The 16,224-nt window shown below is 38.2% G+C and overlaps 3 protein-coding genes across 3 annotated transcripts; all 3 read left to right on the forward strand.

Moving 5' to 3' along the window:
* The first annotated feature begins 94 nt into the window (after window positions 1–94).
* On the forward strand, window positions 95–2,183 carry LOC111480545 (pentatricopeptide repeat-containing protein At5g66520-like). Its single transcript, XM_023125648.1, has one exon. It carries the CDS (start codon window positions 220–222, stop codon window positions 2,089–2,091), a length of 1,872 nt encoding a protein of 623 aa, XP_022981416.1. The 5' UTR covers window positions 95–219; the 3' UTR covers window positions 2,092–2,183.
* Window positions 2,184–3,735: 1,552 nt separating this feature from the next.
* LOC111480547 (probable 28S rRNA (cytosine(4447)-C(5))-methyltransferase) lies at window positions 3,736–8,779 on the forward strand. The gene is made up of 17 exons (XM_023125651.1): window positions 3,736–4,160; window positions 4,262–4,428; window positions 4,521–4,584; window positions 4,677–4,810; window positions 4,904–4,987; window positions 5,076–5,150; window positions 5,240–5,311; window positions 5,397–5,470; window positions 5,764–5,816; window positions 6,731–6,840; window positions 7,074–7,142; window positions 7,317–7,391; window positions 7,509–7,601; window positions 7,684–7,763; window positions 7,863–7,962; window positions 8,076–8,344; window positions 8,450–8,779. The coding sequence occupies exons 1-17, from the start codon at window positions 3,884–3,886 to the stop codon at window positions 8,502–8,504; spliced, it is 1,851 nt and encodes a 616-aa protein (XP_022981419.1). The 5' UTR covers window positions 3,736–3,883; the 3' UTR covers window positions 8,505–8,779.
* A 452-nt stretch (window positions 8,780–9,231) lies between these two features.
* LOC111480586 lies at window positions 9,232–12,739 on the forward strand. Its single transcript, XM_023125707.1, has 5 exons — window positions 9,232–9,839; window positions 10,502–10,587; window positions 10,894–11,199; window positions 11,282–11,365; window positions 12,155–12,739. Exons 1-5 carry the CDS (start codon window positions 9,477–9,479, stop codon window positions 12,603–12,605), a joined length of 1,290 nt encoding a protein of 429 aa, XP_022981475.1. The 5' UTR covers window positions 9,232–9,476; the 3' UTR covers window positions 12,606–12,739.
* Window positions 12,740–16,224: the final 3,485 nt, after the last annotated feature.

A 16,224-nucleotide genomic window follows, 5' to 3' on the forward strand; every position in this document is an offset into this window, starting at 1 on the left:
GTTTCGAGCTTCCCTTCAAGACTTTAAAACGGGAGGGAAGGTTTCCAATGGTGGTTTCTTTCCCCTCCCCTCCTGTAACACGATTGAAAATTTTAAAATAACTGAGATGATAGCATTCTTATTCAATTTCAAGCGTCCCGAGCTTCGATCCAAATCTTCAACACACACTCGGATGATCTTGAAAACGAATGCGTTTCTTCTCTACCCAATCAGAACGAAATGATTTGCTCTGTATCTCTACTTCACGTTCCCCCACTTCCCCAAAGAGCCTCTCCCACTCCAAATCCGATCACCCATCTTCTCCACAACTTCTCCTCCCCGTTTGAGCTGAAGCAAGTCCACGCCCATCTCCTCAAAACGAATTCTCCCCTCTCCTCCCTCCCTCTTTCACGGGTAGCTTCAATTTGTGCTCTGAATTCGAGTTTCTCCTACGCCAAGCTAATCTTTGAGCTCGTGGACGCATCCGAAGTCGCCCTCTGGAACACTTGTTTGAGGTCTTTTGCCGAGGGAGATTCCCCTGTTGATGCCATTTCACTTTTTTATCGTTTGCGTGAGTTTGATGTTTGCCCTGATAATTATACTTGTTCGTTTGTTTTGAAAGCGTGTTCTCGGTTGTTGGATGTTAGGAATGGTAGGATTGTTCATGGGTATGTTGAGAAACTTGGATTGCAATCGAATATGTTCTTGCTGAATATGATTGTTCATTTGTATGCGTTGTGTGGCGAGATGGGTGTTGCCAGGATGGTGTTTGATAAAATGCCGCAGAGGGATGTGATAACGTGGAATATTATGATTGCCCAATTGGTTAAAAGAGGTGATATCGTGGGTGCGTATAAGTTGTTTGTTGAAATGCCTGAGAGGAATGTGAGGTCGTGGACTTCGATGATTGGTGGATATGCCCAATGTGGGAAGTCCAAGGAGGCCGTCGATCTGTTTTTGGAGATGGAAGAGGCTGGTTTATTGCCTAATGAAGTGACGGTGGTGGCTGTTCTTGTTGCTTGTGCTGATATGGGGAACCTGGATTTGGGGAGAAGGATACATGACTTCTCTAACCGAATTGGCTATCATAAAAATATTCGTGTTTGTAACACTTTGATTGATATGTATGCAAAGTGTGGGTGCTTGGATGATGCCTATAGGATCTTCAACGACATGGAAGAACGCACGGTCGTTTCCTGGTCGGCTATGATTGTGGGACTCGCAGCCCATGGACAGGCTGAGGAGGCTCTTGCATTCTTCAATAAAATGATAAACACAGGCATGAAGCCCAATGCAGTGACTTTCATTGGTATCTTACATGCCTGCAGCCACATGGGAATTGTTGGGAAAGGCCGTAAATATTTTGCTAGCATGACTAAGGATTATGGGATAATTCCTAGGATTGAGCACTATGGTTGTATGGTTGATCTTTTCAGCCGAGCAGGGCTGCTACAAGAGGCACATGAGTTCATCATGAACATGCCTATTGCACCTAATGGTGTTGTTTGGGGAGCCCTCCTTGGTGGTTGCAAAGTTCACAAAAACATAAAATTGGCCGAAGAAGCCACCCGTCACCTCTCGGAATTGGATCCGCTAAACGATGGATACTATGTGGTCCTATCGAACATCTACGCAGAAGCAGGAAGATGGGAGGATGTAGCCCGAGTGAGGAAGTTGATGAGAGACAGAGGAGTAAAAAAGACTCCTGGCTGGAGTTCAATCATGGTAGAAGGAATGGTTCACAATTTTGTTGCAGGGGACGAGACCCATCCTCAGACCGAGGAGATATACAAGACATGGGAGAAGTTGCTCGAGCGAATGAAGCTCGAAGGATACGTGCCCAACACCTCGGTGGTGTTGCTGGACATGGAAGATGATCAAAAAGAGAAGTTTTTGTTTCGACATAGTGAGAAGTTAGCAGTAGTCTTCGGGTTAATCAAGACAGGACCTGGAACTGTTATTAGGATCATGAAGAATCTACGAGTCTGCGAGGATTGCCATGCCGCTTTGAAGATCATATCAATTGTTAGTACCAGAGAAATAGTTGTTCGGGATAGAAATAGATTCCATTGTTTCAAAAACGGTTCTTGTTCTTGTGGTGATTACTGGTAGTTGTAGTTGAGATAAATGCTGATTTGTGAACTAGTGGTTCTTGTTCTTGTGGTGATTGAAGGATGAAATATATGAGAATCCCCATGAAAGCAGCCCCATCATCCACAGAAGGTGACAAGATATAGTTATGCCTTGCCCACCATGCCTTGCCTACAGCCCCCAATGTCAGATAGTTTCACTGCTCTAGCTGGTGGCATGCCCAAACCACCTCCAATGATGATGTGCATATTTTAGATCTAACCCACTTTTGGTTGGGGAACCGGCGGGAAAGCCATCTACAGGGGCTGGAGCAAGCAAGCCAATGAGGAAAAACCAGTTCATCTCTAGGTAAACACCCAACTGTTCCCACATTCCAAGTAGCCTGACGACGATGCGTTGTAGAAAACATCCTCACCGGGGCATGCCCACAAACTTCCTTCTCATCACATATGTAACAATCAATGCCCAGAACTCAGAATAGAATTCGAAATTCGAATTCGGACACAAACTTCCTTCTGACCGTTAACAAACTATGTCCAGAATTCAAGTCAGGATTCAAAATCCGAATTCAGCACCCGATAACCCCAACATTCTCTTGCGATATTGTCACATTACTTGTGTTCGCTTCACATTATTTAACGATGACCAGCTCAAAAATAATAATGCCAATTTATTTATATATAAAAGTGGTAGAAACCTCTTTTCAAACTAAAAAAAAATGTTCGATTTATTATTTGTGATCGGGACATCTAACATGTGGCCATAGACAACACGCATCAGACAAGCATGGTCGTGATACTATATTCGCATCCCTCAACTCAATATCAAAATGGTCTTATACGTAACCACCGTGCAACCATTCTATTTAGAGCCTTAGAATGGAAGTAGGCCCTTTGTCGAAACATTTTCCCTATATTGGTAGAAAACCTAGAAGGTCAACTTTTTGTCTACTACAAACAAAGTTAACTAATAATTCTCATCAACTTAATGACAAATTAGCTTATTGTACTAATACGACGTTAAGGTCATCTCGTAGTCTACCACTAACTCGACAATCTAGCTCATCACTATTAAAGTCTCGATGTTTTATTCCAACAGTACCTTGGTTATTGTTATAACAACTCCAACTTGAAGGTCATTTTCCGCCTGTTGGATGATGAAAGTCCTACATCGGCTAATTTAGGGAATGATCATGGGTTTATAAGTGAGGAATACTAACTTCATTGGTATGAGATCTTTTGGGAAGCCCAAAGCAAAACCACTCCAAAAAGAAAAAAGGAGTCACAAGCCTCCTCGAAGGTACGAACTCCAAAGGAGTCGAGCGATTAAGGTTCGAGGGGGGAGGTGTTGGATGATAAAAGTCCCACATCGGCTAATTAATTATTGTATTCATTCAAAAGTTATTAAGATGGAAGATAATGACTAAAATTGAAATTTAACCTAACTTATTTATTAATAAAAAATTAATTAATTAATTTAATATAATTGGTGGAAATTAAATAAAAATATTATTTATTTATATGAAATTGTATTTTAAAGCAAAACTTCAAACTATATGGAATAATAATAATAAATGGTTCGGTCGAAAATTGAGAAAACCGAACCGGAGTTGATGCTGGTAGAGAACCAAATTATATGGACTGCGCCAAAACCCTAAACCCCCCTTCGTCGACATTATTTTCAGTGTCTTCTCGTATATCTTCAATCGCCCAAATTGGTCGCTCCTTTTCTCTCTCACTCTGCAATTCCAGGTCTCATTGGTGTTTTGTTGAGGTTTAAAATCCTGCATCTTTACTAATTTTAGCTAGCTTCAATGCCTGCCGCCAAGTTCAACAAGAAGAAAGCTGTGAAACGAGACGACCCACAATCGAAAAGGAAGAAGAAGGACGAGCTCTTCACACCTAAACGTGGAAAGAAAGAGGAGGAGAATGATTCTGACCTCTCTGATGCTCTGGGTGAGGAAGAAGTAGAGGATGGAATGCTTGATGGTGATGAACTAGGATCTGGGTCCGGTTCTGGTTCTGGTTCTGAAGTTTCTTCTGATGGTGATGATCCCTTGGCTGACGATTTCTTCCATGGAAGTGACGAAGGTGATTACCTTTTTTTTTTCTTTTTGCTGTTAGTGATTTTTCGTATCCTGTTATCGTATTCTTCTGGGTTTCATGGATAATTTTTTGTTTTCTTATTGCAGAGAATGTTTCTCGTTCTGTTTCTGGTTCGGATTCTGATGAATCTGACATCGAAGAGAAGTCGAGAGCTATTGATGAAGAAAGAGCGAGGGAAGAAAAAGATGCTGCAGATGAAATGCAGCTCAATATTAAAGAAGAATCCGATGAGTTCAGATTACCAACCAAGGAGGTTACATTTATATGCTAATTCGCCGTGTTTTATTTACTTGAATTTGAAGCCGATCATTTTTTCTTTGTTTGAAACATCTTCGGTTTTACCAGGAACTTGAAGAAGAGGCGCTTAGACCTCCTGACATTTCAAATTTACAAAGGCGGATAAGAGAAAGTAAGCCTTTTCATTTGTTATCTGCAGTTTATTCTTTACCATAGCTCCTCCTGTACTTATGTTACTCATTGTTTGCTGAAATGTAATTTTAGTTGTTCGAGTGCTTACAAATTTCAAGGCCTTGAGGCAAGAGGGGGCGACCCGGAAGGATTATGTTGAACAACTTAAGAAAGATATTGGTTCATACTACGGTTATAACGAATTTCTTACTGGGGTTCTAGTTGAGGTAACAAGTCGTGTATTTTTTTTACTTATATTCGGTGTTGGGAGTGAAAGTTATTATGAAAGTTAATGATCAATCAACATGCTTTGTCTTCAGTTGTTTCCCGTTGTCGAGCTAATGGAACTTATTGAAGCTTTTGAAAAGCCAAGACCAATATGTTTGCGGACTAACACCTTAAAGGTAATAATTAACATACAGGTATCTCTGTTTTTTGGTATGCAACTTCTTATAATGTGTTTCTTATTCAATTACTTCTCTTTGTTCTTAGACAAGAAGGCGTGATCTGGCAGATGTTCTGATTAACAGAGGTGTAAACCTAGATCCTTTAAGCAAGTGGTCAAAGGTGAGGCACTTTGTTTCGGTAAATTTATCCTTGGTTCCCTTTCTTTCTGTTTTATAACTTAGTAGTTATATTTCCTATATTAATTGCAGGTTGGACTTGTTGTATATGATTCCCAAGTGCCAATTGGTGCAACTCCTGAATATATGGCTGGTTTTTACATGGTAAACTGTGTACTAATTATATTATATATTTATTTCCATTCATCACTGGCTTTTAGTGGTGAATATGTATATTTTGTTTGTTCAGCTACAAGGTGCAAGCTCCTTTCTTCCTGTTATGGCCCTTGCTCCTCAAGAAAAAGAACGAATTGTTGACATGGCGTAAGTGAATAAACAAGTTCTACAGTGTTTTCTCACCAGTGTTATTTCACTGTGATTTCTTCTAAACTAATGAAAAGGATGCCATATCCTTAAAGGTTGGCTTATTTGAAATTTAAATTCATGGCTATTGGCTATAATCTTGTTTTTTCTCTTGGGCGAATGAAATGGCTGCTTGATTCCATAAAGTAGCAACTAGAATCCACTATGTGTTACAATAGTATATCTATTAGTCGGATATTTGTCGCATTCTCATATAAGCATCTTCTCTTATAAAGCGTTTGAAACTATTGCAGGGCAGCACCTGGTGGTAAGACTACTTACATAGCAGCACTCATGAAAAATAGTGGTATGTAGTATCTAATTCAGATATGTTGATGTTAATCATATATTTCCCCATGCTTCACTAAAAAAATTATTTGGATCTGACAAGTCCATAAACAGGGTAATTATTGAAATAATCTTCTGACGATGTCCTTCTTAATATCTTTCTACTTAGTAAATATATTAATCTTATGTCAAACAAGAACTATTTGAAGCTATTACAGGAATATGTATAGAGTAGGAGTGTGCATGCGTTAAGTTTTCGGAGGTCATTTTTGAAAAACTAGAATCAACAATTACGTAGAATGCCACTGGATCAAACCAAACCATTCTTAAATATAACTGGTTGGGTCAGTTAAATCCAAATCAGTTCTTGGTTTAATTCAATTATGAGAATGGATGCCTGCAAGTTCGAGTGTTTTCTTTTTTGATTTTGTCTAATAAAACCACCATTGGTTGGTGTATTGAATATTGGTGTTAGTGAAAAAATTATTCGGCTTGGATGGTAGCATCTGACCTACGATTTATTTTCCTAATCTAGTAGGATTAGATGGTTGTTCCATGAGGTTAGCTAAGACGCGTGCAAGTGGACCTGGACGCTCATGTATACAAAAAAAGTACTGGTTTCTAATATTGCTTTCAGCAACAAAGAATTAACTAAAGATCTGTTTCCAAAGCCCAAAACAAGAAGTAGGGTATGGAATTGTGGAATGAGTTTCATCTGGTTCGACTGATAAGCAATTAGAGAAATGCTGTTGGCTCTTTGATTCTTTTGAGGGTTGTACAGTTTCACGTTACAAAATCTCTAGGACATGAAAAGGCTGATCTTGTACCACAGCACGTGCCCTCATTATTGCTTGTTTAATTGATCTTTTGTATCTTTTCTTTGCCAATCGTGATATGTAGAATTTCTTCTCTTAAATTGTTCGACTATCTCAGGAATAATATTTGCTAATGAGATGAAAGTACCAAGATTGAAGTCACTTACTGCAAATTTACATCGAATGGGAGTGACAAATACTGTTGTCTGTAACTACGATGGGAAGGAGGTCTGATTATCATTATTCTTGCCACCCACCTTCATTACTATGTTCCAATTTATTATATTATGTCTTTTAGGCTTTCCAATATGGTTAGGCTTGGTTGAAGTATGAAAATATTACTTCATTACTCTGTTTTTTGTGGACAATAAGCTGCTTCATGTTTTATGCCATAACAACATAAGCCCACACTAATTTTTTTCTTTTTTTTCTTTTTTTCTTTCTTGCTTATTATCGTTCAGCTCCCGAAAGTGTTGGGGATGAATACGGCCGATAGAGTTCTATTAGATGCCCCTTGTAGTGGATCTGGAGTAAGTACCCTTGTGTCTATTTAATGGGCTTTATTCCCCTGGGGACTTTTTATCTCCCTATCCCCGGGCCCTATGAAAAGAAAACCATATTTCTTTACTTCATTGCCATCTTTCCAATGATGACATTATCTTCTATTATCGTTCTTCAAACTGAATCTCGGTTTCATTTGTTAGGTTATATCTAAGGATGAATCTGTTAAAACCTCAAAAAGCCTTGAAGAAATCCAGAAATGTGCTCAGTTGCAGAAGGTATATCTCATCATTATGTGTTTTTGGGCATCGACGCTTGAAACATTCCATTAATTACGTTGGTTCCTTCGCACAAAACGAGAATTTTCCATTAATTTCACTCTTTGTCCCATACAGCAACTTATACTTGCTGCAATTGACATGGTTGATGCAAATTCAAAATCTGGGGGTTATATCGTTTACTCCACGTGTTCCATAATGGTCGACGAGGTTTGTATTAATCCAACCTCTCTTTTTTCTTTCGTGTTGATGCTATATTGTATATTACTAATTGCACATTCCCATCTTGCAGAATGAAGCAGTTGTTGACTATGCACTAAGGAAGAGGAACGTGAAACTTGTTCCATGTGGCCTTGATTTCGGACGTCCCGGGTACTCACCATGATCTTCCCTGCCCCCCAGTTTTTAAACTGAACGTACTCCCAGCATCGTTGTTCACTCCCTCAATTAACCAACATATTTTTGTTTTAGGTTTATCCGGTTTAGGGAAAAACGTTTTCACCCATCTTTAGAGAAGACGAGACGTTTCTACCCCCATGTCCATAACATGGATGGCTTTTTTGTAGCAAAGGTATGTTTCAACCTTAAAGGATCGATATATGTTGAGCACCCACCTTCCTACTCCATTGATACACTCATTAACTCTCTAGATTGATTGTACTGTGTAATATAACTATTTTACAGTTGAAGAAAATGAGCAACAAGATACCAACCACTCAATCTTCAGAAGCATTGGAAGAAGAGGCCGTGGAAGAGGAGGATATTGAGGCAGAGAAGAGTGCAAATGAGAAGACCGATGGCGAATGCCTTCACCCGCAAGTGAACGATGGTAAAAAGCGGAAGAAGGTCGTTTCGGAAAAACACGAAGTTGAAAATGGCGAAGAATCGAAGCCGGGTGTGGAAAAGAGGAAGAAGAGAAAATTTCCCTCGAGAGAGGAAATCTCAAAAGCTAGGTGAGAACCTGGCTGGCTGTGATCTATCCATAACTCTAGCCATAGTTTAGCCTTGAAATTTGATTCTTATGGCCTGACTGATCTTTCCTTTGAAACGTGATGCAGGGAAGAAAAGCGACAAGCTTTGAGGGAAAAGAAAGCTGGTGGGAGCAAGAAATAAGTGATTCGAGGTACGTGTAACGGATCGAGTAGTCGATATAGAAGGTAGTAAATCTTTAAGAGAGTGAAGAAATCCACAGATATCTGTTGAGCACACACTTGAAAGGCTGCTCTGCTTAACTCAACCATGGAAGAAAATATAATAGTTGTTGTACGAAACGTGTCCAATTTTGATAGCTAAGATAGATTGATGTAGTAGTAGGATCATTCTCTCCTCTCATATCATACTCTTTTGGTTTCTAATTTATAATTTTATGATGAAATTTTTATTCTTTATGGCCTTTTTTTAATGTTTAAAAATTATAATTTACCAATTTTCTTAAAAGCCATTAGCCAACGAGATATGGTGCACATGAAATTACCATTATGCCCTTCACTCTAAAAGAAACCACATGTTATTCTTATATACACTTTTGGAACTCTCCTCTAAAATTTTTGAATAAAAAATAAAATAAAATAAAATAATACTTGAAAATATCTTTAAACTTTTAAAAGAATTTTAAAAATATTCTAATTTTTAAGAGATTATAGAAAATTTCAAAAGTTTCATTAATATTATTTTTTTTTAACTAGTTTTTCATTTGGGATTCGTTTATTAATTTCATACTTTATACCATTTTAAAAAATATTTTATGAAAAAAGGTTTAGAAAAAAAAAAAAAAAACCTGGTCGGGATCTTGGTCGGTCTTCATGCAACCGCTGACATTCAATGAATAAAGAATGATTTAAAAGAGACAAAAAAAGGTCAGTTTTTCGTAAAGCTTTGAAACTTCAAATTTCCCATTTTCCGTTCTTGATCGTTCCCCTGAATTTCCCTTTCCCGTCTCACAAAGTCCTTCCTCTTTCTCATCATCTTAGACCCCAATTCCCCAATTTCACTAACAAGATCCATGTAAAACCGCCGCTTTCTCCCCATTTTTCCGGCCGCCGCCGGACCCATTTCCATTTCTTCTCCCATTCATCAGATCAAATCATGGGTAACAACAGAGAAAGACACGACCCTTTTTCTTGCCCCACAAACCCATCTTCCTCTTCTTCTCCCGTCTCTGTTTCCGACCCAAATTCCCTCATCGGAAGTTCCTCCGGAAGCTTCAAGAATGAGGGCTTTCTCTCCGACTTCAATGCCAACATCAGCGACGCCGTATTTGGATTCTCTTGCCCCCAGTTTCGCCACACCCAACTTGCTGGGACTGTGGATTTCTATGAACGCCATGTGTTTCTTTGTTACAAAAACCCTCAGGTTTGGCCTCCCAGGATTGAGGCGGCTGAGTTCGATCGCCTCCCGAGGCTGCTCTCTGCTGCCGTAATGACTAGGAAGGGTGATATGAAGAAAAATGTAGGTTTATGTTTAATGCCCACCAACTGTTTGATATTAGTTCTGCACTTTCATTTCTTGATTTTTTTTCTTTTTTCTTTGTTCTTTAACTGTTAAATTGGATTAGCTCTGTTGTTTGAGTGATTTGAGAATGTGGGTTTTGCAATGTGGTGGTTTTTGCTGTTATGTTGTACGTTTTTGCTTTAGATCTGGTGGTTTACTGAATATATGTTTCAGGCTCTTCTTTATGCGTTGTAGCTGGAAAAAAACTTAAGTTTGTAATGCTTTTGAGAGTGGATTTGAAGGCAACAAAGAAGTAGGTTTGTAACTTTGTTTCAATGAACATGACAAAATCTTGGGCTGGTTCCTTTAGTTTTCTTTCCCTTGTTTATTGTGGGAGTTTTCCTTTTCAATTTCTTCTTCTTTTTTGGGTTGCTTTGTTGTTCCTTATGATTCGGTTTGGTCCATGGTTCGTGTTTCATCTTTTGTTTGTTTGGTTGAGCATTAGTCTGATCTTTGTTGGAGGTTCTTGTTAATCCTTTAATGAGCTAGATTTATCACTTAAGTGATCAATACCATTTAGAATATGCATTCAAATGCTTCTTATTATCTCTCTACTTGTATGATGCTTGATATTTTCATCGTTTCTATGTTCAAACTTCTGTTTCTTTTGGAAATATTAGACCCACTTAACCATTTGCGAGGGATGTGACGGAACCGAGACGTCAAATGGGGATGTGTTAATCTTCCCCGACATGATAAGATACAGGTTAGTTCTGTCGTTACAAGCTTGATTTTAACTAACTTCATTCCGATGAACTCCTTGCTTATCCTTATGGCAACTCTAGAGTTGAAACATAATTTATCACGACCCGAGAGGGTGAATCATGAGATCTCACGTCGGTTGGAGAGAGGAACGAAGCATTTTTTACAAGGGTGTGGAAACCTCTCCTTAGCAGACTCGTTTTAAAAACTTTGAGAGAAAACCCGAAAAGAAAAGTCTAAAGAGGACAATATCTAGCGGTGGGCTTAGGTTGTTACATAATTAAATTGAACGTCTATGAAAAAACTGCAGGAGGTTGACCCATTTTGATGTTGACACATTTGTTGAAGAAGTGCTTGTGAAGAATGTCGACTGGCAGCCTGGATCTCCTGAAGCACTGAAGGGTTCATATGTTTTTGTGTGTTGTCATGGATCCCGAGATCGTCGGTGTGGCGAGTGTGGTCCTACATTGGTTAGTCGATTCCGAGACGAGATAAGATTTCTTGGTCTTGAAAATGAAGTATCTGTAAGCCCATGCTCACATATTGGGGGCCACAAGTATGCAGGAAATGTCATTATATTTGGATCAAACACCAATGGTGAAGTCACTGGGCACTGGTATGGGAGAGATTTGTATCTTAATTGATACTTCTGCTCAAATGTGATACCATGAATATGATACCTCTCGGTTTGTTTTCAGGTATGGATATGTTTCGCCAGAAGATGTGTTTTTATTGCTTCAGCAGCATATTTCGAACGGGAAGATTGTCGATGAACTCTGGAGGTATCACTCTTTTTACGAACCAAAAACTCTTATGAATGATAGGAGATTGTATATTTAGATGAAAATTCGATCGTTGTCGCTTAGTTTTCTATGTAGAGTACTAGATCAATTTACTTCTATTTGATTTGTTAAAGTTGTGGTTAAACTACCGTGAGATCCCACCTCGGTTGGCGAGGAGGACGAAGCATTTTTTAGGAGGGTGTGAAAATCTCTCCCTAGCAAACACGTTTTAAAAACCTTGAGGGGAAGCATTGAAAGAGAACCATGTCTACTAGCAGTGGGCTTAGGCCATTACAAATGGTATTAGAGTCAGACGTCGGGCGGTGTGCGAGCGCGGACGCTGGGTCTCAAAGGGGGTAGATTGTGAGAACTCATATCGATTGGAGATGGGAACGAATGCTAGTTCGCTGTGCCTCGAGGGGGGGGTTGTGAGATCCCACATCGATTGGAAAGGGAAGCGAGTGCCAGCGTGAACGTTGGGCCCTGAAGGGGGTTGTTGGTGAGATCTCGCATCAGTTGGGGAGGAGAATGAAACATTCTTTATAAGGGTGTGGAAATCTCTCTCTAGCAGATGCGTTTTAAAATCCGTGAAGGAAAGTTCGAAAGGAAAAGTCCAAAAAGGACAATATCTACTAGCAGTGGACTAAGGCTGTTACAACTACCATTTACGTTCATAAGAACGTTACTAAGATGGGTTTTGAGCTAGTGTCGTACAAACTAAAACGTTATTTAATCTAAAATTATTGTTGAACATTCATTTTTAATCCTATATTGCATATGAACACTTAGGGGTCAGATGGGTTTGTCAGAGGAAGAACAGAAGCTGAGCCAACAACGGAGACTTAGTCTAATCAGTGAGACGAATGGCCATAAAAGCAAGGAAGAGTCGGCACAAATTGAGACCAACGATCCAAACTTCAATCTCTATAGTTCTCGTGTCGAGGTTGCAGCCTGCTGTCGGGGAGACAAAGAGGGTTACTCCTCTTGTTGTCAGAACCCCGAACTATCAGGAACAGTAATCGATTCAGATACAAACGACATTCCTATATTTGTTGTTACTGCAAAGAGCAACAGAAAACCAACTTCAGGAAGCATCAGTGGTGATGTGTCCTTCTGTAAGGTTGGCTCAATGCCGATATGGTTCGAGAGCTGGGAGCGTGAAGATACGTATGCTGTTGCTGCTGTTATCTGTGCTACTATGTCTGTTGCCATTGCTTATGGCTGCTACAAGCAGCTGTAAGAATGTAAAGGGTGAGGAAGAAGCTTCAATCTTCAGGTTTTAAAGTTTGTTTGCAAATGTTTTAGCAACATATTGATGTCCTTACACGGTTTGATGAGCAATCCTAACAATAATCCAATGCCTATGAGGTTTGATAGGACTACCTTAGAGCATTTAAGCCTAAGGTATATAACCGGGAAAGGCCAAGTAGACAACGTCCTAAGATTCGGACCTCAATTAGGTGCTGAGGGCTAATGTTATAGGTAAAATTGGACTAAGAAGAATATACGATCCAGACACACCGCTAATCAATATTGTCCTGTTTGAGCTCTCTTTTGGGCTTCCCCTCAAAGCTTTAAAACGCGTATTCTAAGGAAAAGTTTTCACACCCTTATAAAAGGTGTTTAGTTCTCCTCCCCATCTAACGTGGGATATCACAATCCACCCCTTTTCAGGGCCTAGTGTTCTCATTGGCACTCGTTTCTTTCTCTAATCGATGTGGGACCCCACCAAATACATCCCCCTTTGGGGCCCAGCATTCTTACTGGCACACCGCCTTGTGTCTACACCTTAGGAGAGCAGCCTCCTCGCTGGCACATAGTCTAGCGTCTGACTCTGATACCATTTGCAACGACTCAAACGTTAAACAACTATTGTCATTTTTGGGGTTTCCATCAAGGCTTTAAAACGCGTTTGTTATGGAAAGGTTTTCACATCTTTATAAAGGGTGTTTAGTTCTCCTCCCTAACTAATATGGGATATCACAAAGACAAATCCAAATTTCAAAAAACATCGAAGACTAAACTAATACAAAAAAGTCGAACATGAGATATATTCAAGCCAATTCATACGAACTAGTTCTATTATTATTTAAAATATACATAAAGAAAAGAAATTAGTTTATTATTATTATTGGTTTGAAAGTCAAAAGTAGTGAACATATGATGTATTGGTTAAAAAAATAATATAATAATGTAATAATTCCAAAATATCTCAATAATAGAGATATTACGATCAATTGTTGGGAGATACCTAAGTTTGACTAATTCTATTATTCTAACTTTTCTATAAAAATATGTTTTTCTTAATTTTGGGATGCAAGATTATGCAACTAAATAGGCTATGCGATGCACAATGAACAAACGAGAAGAGAAAGAAAACGGATCACAAAATAGTTGTTTGCAGTACCAAAGTGAAATTGAGGACATGTTTAGATGTATGTTATGTACGTTTAAAGAGGGAATGCGATATGAAATACAAAATATGTACTGAAATGACGACTACATAATACGTGGACCAGACAAACGTCTTGTTGACATTCTTCTGTGACTATTGAGCTCTCGACCAACTCCGTCATGCATCGAAAAAAGAAAATGTAGAAAGGAATTAGTATATACCTTGTAAGCAACGTCTATTGCATTCTTGACCTAGTAGGAGACCACGAGCTATCTCTAGATCATCTAGATATATCGTTCTTGTTGTGCACGGACTTGGGTAGCTAGTTAGCCTACGCAACAATGACAAGTGTCTAAGTTGAGACACTATCTCAAGGAACACTCTCCTTATTAGGTGGAAACAACAGGATAAATCTTAGTCTGCTCGTCATCCATAAGAGATAACTGGCAAACTTATCTCACAAGCCATGAAGTCGTCCAAGGTCGGGGACGCTACCCCATGTGCGTGCCAGCTCTGCTGACTACTCACATGATCCGCGTCCTCCCACAAGATGGACCTACTATGAACCAGCCAAACTCTCTCACTCAGATTATAAATCCCTAATTGACCTCACGCCTAGCTCAATGGTAGTACCGGAGTGGAAAGGAAAGTGGAAGCTCCACAAACGCTGCACTTTTTCCGTCTCCCGTATGTTCTTCACTAGCTCAATACCAATCCGATCATTGGTTGAACGGTAATATTTCAAAAAAATTATAATTATGTATTCCAAAATAATTATAATTATGAAACATTAAACAAACAAAAAGTAATCCCCACAAATATTTAATTAACTACAAATAAATAATAGGTAATTAGTTATAATTATTAAAAATTAAATATAGTCATTCTATCTCGACAAAAGACCCAGACCCAGTTCCATAATTTTGAGCCCGCTATCTCGATCGTGATTTTCCAACCACCAAAGGAAAAAGTCCTTCCTTTTTGGCTGGTTGTAGGTGAGGAGGGATTCAAACCCCGGATATCGTGGTTCGTAGCCACGTGCTCTAATCCTCTAAGTAACAAGTCCCACCCTGTCTCCACTGGATATGTTCTCGGGGTACCCTAAAAAAGAATCTTTCCTCTCCCAAACCATTTCCCATTTCTGGTTAAGAAAATGGGAGAGCGACTCTTATTAACCGTAATAAAGTTCACAACCCAACCTAACAAAACTTATTATTTTTTTTAGTTCGGTTGAGTTGTCGAGTTATTTTTTAATTATTTAAAAAATCATACTTATTCACGATACATATTATTTTTTAGTTCGGTTGAGTTGTCGAATTATTATTTTTAATTATTTAAAAAATCATAATTATTCACGATAAATATTACGTTAATAATTAAAATTTTATAGACATCAAATATCAAATATTTATAAGTTACTATGCATCATTAACATCGGTTACAAATGTTAAATATTCTTAAATATGATAATAATCTTATAAGTATGGTTGAGTGGATTGTAGGCTTGTTTTCGGATTGGCCAGGTTGACCAATAGCAAACTGATCTGAATTTTTATATGATTTGGATCGAGCAGTTGGGTAGACGAATTATTAGATTTGTACTCCACTCCAAATTTATTTATTAACCTTTTTTATATTGTAAGATTAAATTTTGTTACTTATTTTCCAACTATTAAATATTACTTAATTCTCCCATATATTCAATATTCTAATTTTCATGCCCTGAAGTATTAATTCATGAATAAAATAAATTGTGTTATTCTTGTAATAATTTCGTACTTCACTAATAAACTATCAATTATATACATATTATTTCATATCAATTTCTTTCTTAGTAATAATCATTTAATTTTTCTTTTTTTTTTTTATAATAAAAATAAACCTATAAATATTACTCCCATCTATAATTTTGCCTTATTTCAAAAAAAAAAAAAAAAAAAAAAAAAAAAAAAAAAAAAAAAAAAAAAANCTTTGTCTACGAACAAGGAAGCTATAAGTAATGCAACTATGAATCTCATGGAGAGTTCGATCCTGGCTCAGGATGAACGCTGGCGGCATATTTAGTATATGCAAGTCGGACGGGAAGTGGTGTTTCCAGTGGCGGACGGATGAGTAACGCGTAAGAACCTGCCTTTGGGAGGGGAAATAGCTAGAAACAACTGCTAATACCCCGTACGCTGAGGAGCAAAAGGAGGAATCCACCCGAGGAGGGGCTCGCGTCTGATTAGCTAGTTGGTGAGACTATAGCTTACCTAGGCGGATGATCAATAGCGGGTAGGTGGGGAATTTTCATTTAGTATTTTGTTTTTATTGTTTTTAAGAATTAAATCTATAAATAGATTCTCTACTTTTTATTATCTATATTTTTTTTTTTATTTATGTTCTTAAAACTATAAAAAAAAAAAAAAAAAAAAAAAAAAAAAAAAAAAAAAAAAAAAAAAAAAAAAAAAAAAAAAAAAAAAAA

The sequence above is a fragment of the Cucurbita maxima genome, unplaced genomic scaffold (genome assembly GCF_002738345.1).
Source record: "Cucurbita maxima cultivar Rimu unplaced genomic scaffold, Cmax_1.0 Cma_Scf00006, whole genome shotgun sequence".
Classification (NCBI taxonomy): domain Eukaryota; kingdom Viridiplantae; phylum Streptophyta; class Magnoliopsida; order Cucurbitales; family Cucurbitaceae; genus Cucurbita; species Cucurbita maxima.